We start from the raw sequence: 10,611 nt of genomic DNA, 5'->3' as shown, positions 1-10,611 counted from the left end.
AAAACCAACTTCATGTACACCAAAATAATATCTAGTTATTGAAAGTGACTTTTAATTACGTGTAAATACTCTTTGTTTACTATAAAAAAAGAATATAAGCTGTAATCCATATCCTTTTTGGTATGTTTGACACAACCAACTCCATGTACATTAAGATAATATCCACTTTTTAAAATGACGCATAGTTACATGTATATACTTTTTCTTTACTCTGAAATAAAAAATATAAGCTGTAATCTTTTTCCTTCTTCATAAGTTTAACCCAACCATGTTCATGCACACTAAGATAATATCTAGTTATTTAAAGTAACTCCTAATTACGTGTAAATACTATTTGTTTACTATAAAATAAAGAATACAAGCTGTAATATTGTTCCTTTTTTATATCTTTAACAAAACCAACTTCATGTACACCAAAATAATATCTAGTTATTGAAAGTGACTTTTAATTACGTGTAAATACTCTTTGTTTACTATAAAAAAAGAATATAAGCTGTAATCCATATCCTTTTTCGTATGTTTGACACAACCAACTCCATGTACACTAAGATAATATCCACTTTTTAAATTGACTCATAATTACGTGTCAATACTCTTTCTTTACTCTGAAATAAAAAATATAAGCTGTAATCTTTTTCCTTCTTCATAAGTTTAACCCAACCATGTTCATGTATACTAAGATAATATCTAGTTATTTAAAGTAACTCCTAATTACGTGTAAATTCTCGTCGCTTTAAAAAAACCAGATATGATCTTAGTGTACAAGATCTTGGTTATGTTAAACTTATGAAGAGGAACAAGATTATAGCTTACATTCTTTATTTTATAGTAAAAAAAGTATTCACTCGTAATTGGGATACACTTTAAAAAACTAGATATTAACTTATGGTTTATGAACATGGTTGGGTTAAACTTATGAAGTGGAACAAGATTATAGCTTACATTCTTTATTTTATAGTAAACAAAGAGTATTTACACTTAATTAGGAGTCACTTTAAAAACTATATATTATCTTAGTTTACATGGAGTTGGTTGTGTTAAAGATATGAAAAAGGAGGAACATTAAAGCTCTTCTTCTTTATCTATAGTAAACAAAGAGTATTTACACGTAATTAGGAATCACATTAAATATCTAGATATTATAATAGTGTACATGAACTTCGTTGTGTTAATCTTATGAAAAAGGAACAAGATTACAGCTTACATTTTATTATTTTATAGTAAACAAAACCTAATTACGTGTAATACTCTTTGTTTATTACAAAATAAAGAATGTAAGCTGTAATCTTGTTTTTTTATATGTTTAACAAATCAAACTCCATGTCCCCTAAGATAACATCTAGTTTTGTAAAGTGACTCCTAATTACGTTTAAATACTCTTTGTTTACTATAAAATAAAGCATACAAGCTGTAATCTTGTTCCTTTTTTATATCTTTAACAAAACCAACTTCATGTGCACCAAGATAATAGCTAGTTTATAAAGTGACTCCTAATTACGTGTAAATACTCTTTGTTTACTATAAAATAAAGAATGTAAGCTGCAGTCTTTTTCCTTGTTCATAAGTTTAACCAAACCATGTTCATGTATAATAAGGTAATATTTAGTTATTTAAAGTGACTCCTAATTACGTGTAAATATTCTTAGTTTACAATAAATAAAGAATATAAGATGTAATCTTGTTCCTTTTTTATATGTTTAAGACAACCAACTCAATGTTCAGGCCCGGCATGGCAAGGTGGTTAAGGCACTCGACTCGCAATCTGAGGGTAGCGGGTTCGAATGCCTGTCACACCAAACATGCTCGCCCTTTCAGCCGTCGGGGCGTTATAATGTGACAGTCAATCCCACTATTCGTTGGTAAAAGAGTAGCCCAAGAGTTGGCGGTGGGTGGTGATGACTAGTTGCCTTCCCTCTAGTCTTATACTGTTAAATTAGGGACGGCTAGCGCAGATAGCCCTCGTGTAGCTTTGCGCGAAATTCAAAAACAAACTATAAAAGTAGAAATCCTAACCATACATAAGCAATTTAAAACACAGATAAAACGTTTAGGTAAAGTGAATATTCTTATATTTATCTTGTGATTCTTCACATATAAACAATAAACGCTGCTTACTTCACAATATGTAATCTTCTTAAAGTAAACTTAAATTAGACCTTCTTAACTATTTCATGTCTCGAAAATAACCATAAATTCAACGAGATAAATTGGTTAGAATTTTAAAACTATTCTGAGAGGCAGCGAGTGGGATGAGGCAGCTTATGAGTTAGCTATAATATAAACCAAAATAAGATGTTTCCTTTATTTGCAACCTCAACTAGATATATTACTTTGCTGGGCGCGCCGGATGTATGACGCAGTAACGCTAATGTTAAAATGAAAATAAAAAAACAAGCAGAAAAGTAACACCCGTGAATGAAACAGGCCAGACGCCAAAGGAATGTTTTATAGACTACAAAATATTTGTGACGTCAGTAAAACACTGCTAAAACACTGTTAGTCCATTCATTAGCAATATATCAAAACGTTAATGCCAAGTTTTGTTTCTATGAGATCATCATGCATCTGTAAGATGTTGTGCCGAACATCACGTTTTATCTTACTCTTGTTTTGCTCTATGGACAAACATTTCCTCGAAACTTGCGTAAAAAACTAAAAAACGTGCGATCAACATTAGTATTGTTTTCTTTAAAATATTTTAACAGATACTTATCTGACCACATGTCAAAAGTATTACAATTACGTTTTCAGTTGGGTAAAAAACTACTTGCTGAGCGTGGGTATTTGAATGAGACCTCTAATGAGAAACAATATAGTGATAACTTACTCACCCCATTAGCGTTGTAGCTCTTAAAACCAATTAAAACAAAACCTAAGTATTACAGAAAAGTTAAAATAAGAGGGTTTAAGCTAATTTAGTTCCCAGGTGCGTCAGTGCTAAAATTTGGGGCTCGGTTCCTCACAGTGGACAAAGTGCATATAGTCTATTGTGTAGCTGTTGGACAAAAACAAACAAAAAAGACAAAATGAAGCTAACGTTTTGATACCCAGTAAAATAGACGGTTTCAAATCAAACAAAGTCCCGATACTGCAACAGCTGTCCTGTTAAAAGTAACATGATTTCAAATCTAACCGCTCTTCTTGTTGCCCAGTCAGCAGAAACGAATGTCAAAATTAATTGAATATTTTCATTTTGAAACATCATTCTTGCCCAGTTATAGAAACAAGATTTTAATAAATATGATATTCTGAGTTCCATGTCAGTGCACCAGAATACCCACCCTGTTAACAATGACAAGATTCTATTGACTTTAGTGTTCTTGTTGCCCAGTCATCATGAATCAAAAAATAAATGTGAAGTCGAGGCAATGTTCCTATATTGTAACAGAATATCTACTTCTTTTAACAATGACATCAGTCGATTCAACTCGATGTTTTTGTTGCTACACATATCAGAAACAAGTTTCAAGTCGAAGAGATGTTTCTATACTGTAATAGAATACCTACCCTGTTATCAATGACAAGAATAAATTTAACTAGACACTCCTGCTGCCCAGTCGACACAAAAAAGGTTGTAGCCGAGGCGCTTTCTATACTGTAACAGAATATTTACCCTGCTAACAACGACAATAACTGGAATCAATCTGGTGTTCCATCTATCCTCTAGGCAGAAAATGATGTTTAATTGAATCCTGTGATACTATTCCTGGACAGTTTTTTAGTCCGTGCGGCGGCAACGAGAGCTTAATCTGATGTCCTAGCTACCCTCTAAAGGGTAATTAATCTCCAACTTCATATACTAATACACCTTCTTGTATGCATAATTGTTTTGTATTTCAAAAAATTTTTTTCCAGTCTCTTATCCTTAAAATGTTCCACCTGTATTCAATCTTGAGGTACCTATTGTGTTCTTAGTCATTTATTTCAAAGTTACCAATGTCTCAACAAGTGAGTTGTGCCATGGGCTGGTTTCATTCCATCTTCAGTCATTCTCATTGTACACTGGATTGTCCACTTTATTTCAGATCTCACTTGTACGATGGATTTTGTTTTTTTTTCTGTTTTGTTTTTTTATCTTTAGCTGCCACCTCATAAACATAGTTATTTATTTTTTAAATAATTTCTTATTCTTGTATGATGTTTTGGTTGTGTTGCACCTTGATACAATATCTATAAGGCAGTTCAACATCTCCACTAATTCAGCGTTTCTCTTCTTTAATGAATGATATGGAACCTTGTTGATTTTACTGTCCACCAGTTCATTGTATTCTTTATTTCAGCATCTTATATTTTGGATAAGATGTTTCCTTTTCACATTTTTGAACTATCTGTTTCACAAGTTCATTTGCTGTCATCCTTACGGTTACCACCTCCTTCTGCCATGATTTTGGTATATCATTGCTCTTTATTTCATTTGTTGCTACGGATACTATTTCCTTGTCACACTTTTTCTCCCTATACATTTGCCAAAGTGTTAATCAGAATTCAGTTTTAAGCTCCAAACGGTATTATTTGTACCACACTCATGATTTTGCTGGAAAGTGTGTATTTTTACCCTTCAAGTAAATTACCAAAGAAAACAACAACTAGCACTACTAACACCTTATTTCCTTTATTTAATAAATATGTTCTAAAGCAACTAATTTTCTGAAACAGTTCTTATTGTTGATTGTGTAAGTCACCAAGAACACTGTTAAGCCTTTCCTGTAACAGTATAGTGTTCGTTTAATCCTGTTGAGGAATGGACCCAGAAGCAGTATTTTTCCATTCCACTTCATTCACCAAATAACCAACTAATTAATCTCATTTTCTCCAGGTTTGCACTAAACTTGTGCGTCCTCGGGTTCACGTGTTTTTAGGTTATATTAGGTTTTTAGGTAGTAATGATTCCAAGATATGTCTTGGTAGTAATGATTCCAAGATACGCCTTGGTAGTAATGATTCCAAGATATACCTCGGTAGTAGTGATTCCAAGATATACCTCGTTAGTAATGATTCCAAGGTATACCTCGGTAGTAATGATTCCGAGACATACCTTGATAGTAATGATTCCAAGATACGCCTTGGTAGTAATGATTCCAAGATATACCTCGGTAGTAGTGATTCCAAGACATACCTCGTTAGTAATGATTCCAAGATATACCTCGGTAGTAATGATTCCAAGATATACCTTGGTAGTAATGATTCCAAGATATACCTCAGTAGTAGTGATTCCGAAACATACCTTGATAGTAATGATTCTGAGACATACCTTGATAGTAATGATTCTGAGACATACCTTGATAGTAATGATTCCAAGATACGCCTTGGTAGTAATGATTCCAAGATATACCTCGGTAGTAGTGATTCCAAGATATACCTCGTTTTTAATGATTCCAAGATATACCTTGGTAGTAATGATTCCAAGATATACCTCGGTAGTAATGATTCCAAGATATACCTCGGTAGTAATGATTCCGAGACATACCTTGATAGTAATGATTCCGAGATATACCTCGGTAGTAGTGATTCCAAGATATACCTTGGTAGTAATTATTCCAAGATATACCCGTCACGGGTGAGAAGTCTTCCCTGCTGGTTATTTTTCTGTCTCATAGATTATTTCAGTTTCATATTATTTTGCTTATTCTCTTTTTTTCTTCACAACTGTTTATTCCTTTTTCTTACACATGATAATTTAAATACAAAAATACGATAATCTTATCTGTTTATAAATATATATATTTATATGCAATAAAGTTTACCCGTTTCTCTCTTTATCTACTCATGTTTATTGTACATCGCGTACCATCTTAATACAGATATCTGTACTAATTTTATGTCTCAACGAATCAACATCAAAGCAATATTCTGTATAAGTCTGTCATGTTGATTGATACAAAGCTTATGGATGATATTTCACGGTTGAGGATTGTCTGAGTAACTATTCAGCGAATAACACTCACTTAATGTTTAGATGTTAAACAATTGTTTATTACTATACTTTGTGCATGATCTGGAGTTTCAGTTCACCTCTTAATTCTCAATAGATCAGTGAAGCTAGAGAAGGAAAACCCCTTAAGTGGGCGATGCCATGAAGCTCCTAGTCCCCAGGAAACTTTCTCTCCTTCTTCAACTGGGCCACTCACCCCACCCGCTACTCCAAATCAAGGAGAATCTACTGTGAGAGGAAAGGGGCGATTCGGCAATCTGTCTACTAATATCAACATTACAAAACAAGGTAATGAATTCATCTATTTCACTTTATTTTCCAAAAACCCACAAAACAAACATTTTCCTGCATTTAGTCTTCCATATTTATAAACATGAATCGCGCACACACACACAAGTAGGTAACTGGAGGTCAAGAACTTTATTTTAAATCCCATTGATATTAGAATTAAAGATTTTACACGATTGTTTAGAGAACTGTAAATACAATTTCTTTATGTTTTAAATTTCTATTTCAGTTTATTCACCACTAGGTTTTTTAGTCTTACTAATCCATTGAAATAATTACTCGCTTAAAGAAACCAGTAAGAACAATATTTCACTTGAAATACATGTAATGAAATATTGTAGAAAAATGTTTTTCTTGTAATCCACGTTATAGGAAGCAACATCAAATTAGTGTTAATAAAATACATTTGTAGAAATTAAATAGTAACTGGTTGAGATTTTTCACTAATGTAGCTGTGCAATATACTACTTATGAAAGTCACAGCTTATAAAAGACGTATAAAATCACTCACATGTATAAACTAAGATAGAATATTCAAATTTAATATCTGAAATATTATGGGGATTGTCTAGGTCAGCAGGAAAGTCAGCCTATTGACTTTAGCCACGTGGACGTAGGGCAACTTTCAACAGAAGCAATCGATAATTTCGACGAATCCGAACTTGACCAGTATCTCACCGGTCAGAACTGCCCAATAGTTTCCTCCAGGATTATTCATTCTAATCAATCATCTTCGTCATCAAAGGGCGTTGGGAACACCTACAGCTCCAGTTTAGTACCCAGGTTGTTGCCAACTATGTCATCACTTCATATGATGAAAACAGAAAACTGCAGAGTTAAGCCTTACCTCTCTCGTAATACTTTCAATGACCACGCATTTAAAGGAACATCCACTCGACGATCCAGCACTGCAATTATAAAAAATGGTGTAACTCCAGTTCCAAGCTGTAACGTTATAAAAACTTACCCTAGCACCAGTTCATTAATCGGCTGCTCTTACACAAACACTGACAGTAGTTACAGTAGTGGTGCTCAAGAAGATTCTATAAAATTACAAGAACTTTCACCCATTGTAAAAACCCGTCAGCGAACCTCGATCTCAGTCGCCGTGGAAACTGCTGCTGACCTCCAAAATATGAAGACACAGTGTAACTTCTCAGAGGAAGACTCTTTGAACGTGTCTCAAAACGGCTATGACGGTCTTCCACCATTGTCTCCTACAAACACTTCTGTGTACAGTTACAGCAATAATGTGCAAACATTAATGGGACTCAATTATCAACGTGCTACTTCTTCAGGTGTCAGAGCTAAATACAGAGAAACGGAAATCTGTGGAGAACCTTGGTCAACTTATGCTTAATGAAGAAACAGTGTAAACTATTCAAAATGTCTCGCAAATTTCTATAATGTATGAAAACTTATTTTTTTTGGTCGTTGGATGGTGAAAATATCGCGTAAAATATTCTAACCATTTATCTAATATTTAAGGCACGTAATGCTTCGCTTTATAACAACTTATAGCTCTGATATGTCTACTAGAATTTTTTAATATGAATAAATAAATATGTATACTTATGAATTTTAAATATTTTTTGCTGTGGACTACGAAACATCAAATTTAGATTTCAAATGATAAAACCAATAAAAATATCATCATAATTTACGTAACTGCAAAAAAAAAAAAAGGCATAAGTTTCTTATTTTGTTATAGATAATTCAACTATGCATGATTGTCACCTAACGACTTTCAGCTATAAAAACTCGAGAGAAAATCATTAACAGCCCAATAAAACTAACTGAAGAAGCATAGAATATTATGTTCCTTTTAAAGAGTTATCTAGTTTACTATTCGAAGTAAACTGTTCATTGGTTTTGAAAGTTAATATAGTATATTAATTATATTACTTCCCACAGCGGTCTGTTAATAGGAAAAATGTAAGACATTATGAAGAATCCTGACTACGAAATTTAAAGGACATTTATTCTTAGACGTTTCTTTATAACGTTTCATTTACATTTTGAATTATTGTAGTAGTGTTTTGTGTATTAGTAATGTGTGAAGAATTATAAAAAGTGTATTTTAAACCATTCACATATATTTATTCTAATATTGCTTCGTCATAATCAAGCGTTTTATCTTGAAACACATTGTTTGTATTCCTCATTACTGTCCTGTAATACCAAGATTTGGATATAATATTAATGCCTTTTCTTGTAGCAATTCACAGGTTTATTGCTGTTATTCAGATTGGATCATATACCCAAGTTCCTGGTTGGTATAAGATCCAAAATCTGTTTACGTGAACATTAAAGATTACTGTTGCTATCCAAACTATCATATATCTAAATTTCTGGTTGTTATTAGATATAACATATGTTTACGTGAACATTAAAGAAAATTGTTACTATCCAAACTATCGATAAGTGAAGCTTTATTTTATTTTCATACTTCCATTAAATTTAATTCAGCCTAGATTCCTAAAAGAGAAAGAATGTGGTTTGTATATTTTATCTGAAGGTCTTGTCTAATGGCTTGTTTGGTTTGCTTTCTTATCTCGTACCGCAGATGTAGATTTATGCTTAAAATTTCTAACTCATATCATCATTTCACGTCGAAATGTGTTGCTATTTTCGTGACAGAGAAAATTCAAGTAAACGATTTTTTTTCCAAAATGTTTATCTGAAATTAATTCAGCTGCACTTAACTTTCTTGTTTTTAATTCCAGCTAAGTCATAAATGTTTTAAACATTCACTCCCCTGACTTTAAATAGATGTATTCAAAATAATATTTATTATTTCATGGTTATCTGTGGTCGAGAGTAATGCTGACTAATAATAAATGGTTATTCTGCAAATGCTCTTTTTTAGGGATGTATTTTGTTTATCTTATGAATATTTCGCAGTAATATCAGTTGATAGCTCATCAGGAAACATGTTATCTGCTGTTACAACTAGACGTTTAAAGATTGAAATAACTTTTGAAAAATGATATATAATTCTCAAACATTCCCTAATTATATTTCATGAGAACTAAAGACACATTTTATGGCTTGACCAAACAATCTTTATTGATATGATATTTAATTTAAACTGCCAATAACAATGATATTTTTAAACGAAAGGCAGGTTTTACGTTATTAGTTGAGGCCATGGTATCGTATCATTAATAAAATGTTTATTAAACAAAATTATGATCTACAAGAAGCCGAAGATTTTGTGGTTGGACATTGTATATTTCAAGTTACTTACAGAAATAATTATACCATATGATCAACATAATAAAACCAAGTTTTAACAAGAATAGTTTGAATAATTATTACTGATGAGTCTATATAGCAGTTTATTGCTTGCAGAGTTAATCTTTGTAGAAAGTAATAACAAAATGATTGAAAAATATTTTCAAGTTGTATTGGTGCTTACCATTCTAGCTTATCAGTTCACACTAATCATGTTTGAAAGCTCAAACGAGTGTGTGTACTTTGTTTTAGTACATAGCCACACCATGCACTGTCTGTTTTTTTATCGGTAGTTACACATGATTCCTTCATGATATTTCAAACTCCTATAGTGTCCGAGAAGAAAAATTTCCAACATTAAATATACAGAAATCTGACAATATGTATCACGAAACTAAGCCTTTTTTTTTTTAGAAAGTGAGCTGTGGTGTTTCGTATATAGGGGCCTGAGTAGTAAGTTATTAGCCCTCTATTGCACATTGTAACGTACAGGTAACAAATCCGTCTTTGTTGTTTAATACACAAACAAATGCTTCAGTTCTGTAGTTGAATGCTCTTATTTCCAGGTAAATGTCTAAATAAACCATGAAATTATTTTTGTTGGCTTCTCAATTGAACAATGTTGCCTCTAGATAATGTACCCATTTACATATAACTTACCAAAATATTTGCCACAAAAATATTTTTTGTGCAATTTAGACCTGTTTAAGTAAGAAATTCAAAGAAATCATTTTTCCACCGTATTTTCATAATGTATACAATAGAGAGTTAAAAAAGACATACAATAAGTTCCTTTCTCACAGTGAAACCAGCTTATTTGCATCATGACCATACCTAACATATATTGGAATATTCCTCCACATAATGCGGCTAGCATCTTTTCGTTCTTCAGTTTCACTCTTTTTTTGTATAGTGGATCAGTTTCTGCTGTTGAATGTATATTACTGCATGCACATTGTCAGAATTTAAGATACATAATTCTTCTTTTTGCCAATTGTTAAAATAAAAATTATTTTGGTTATATTTCTTAATAATATAAATATATACTATGTTGTTGTTGGACTTCGGATTCTTCTACAATATGTGTCTGTGATTTGTTAGCAAAAAATTCAACGATAAATAAACAGCACGCACTTCACTTGTCTTTAAAATAA

General features: G+C 32.2%; 1 protein-coding gene across 1 annotated transcript in view; it reads left to right on the top strand.

Annotated features, from left to right (window-relative positions):
• Nucleotides 1–10,058, top strand: part of LOC106473714 (transcription factor Sox-9-B-like) — a 22,712-nt gene extending 12,654 nt beyond the window's left edge. The window contains exons 3-4 of the mRNA XM_013934393.2: nucleotides 6,030–6,220; nucleotides 6,793–10,058. Coding sequence (XP_013789847.1) covers nucleotides 6,030–6,220; nucleotides 6,793–7,580 — 979 coding nt within the window. The 3' untranslated portion in view covers nucleotides 7,581–10,058. The remainder of the gene's footprint in view (nucleotides 1–6,029; nucleotides 6,221–6,792) is intronic.
• Nucleotides 10,059–10,611: the final 553 nt, after the last annotated feature.

The sequence above is a fragment of the Limulus polyphemus genome, unplaced genomic scaffold, assembly GCF_000517525.1.
Source record: "Limulus polyphemus unplaced genomic scaffold, Limulus_polyphemus-2.1.2 Scaffold6430, whole genome shotgun sequence".
Lineage (NCBI taxonomy): Eukaryota > Metazoa > Arthropoda > Merostomata > Xiphosura > Limulidae > Limulus > Limulus polyphemus.
Note: the sequence above shows the minus strand (reverse complement) of the source record. Positions and strands in the feature narration are given on the sequence as shown.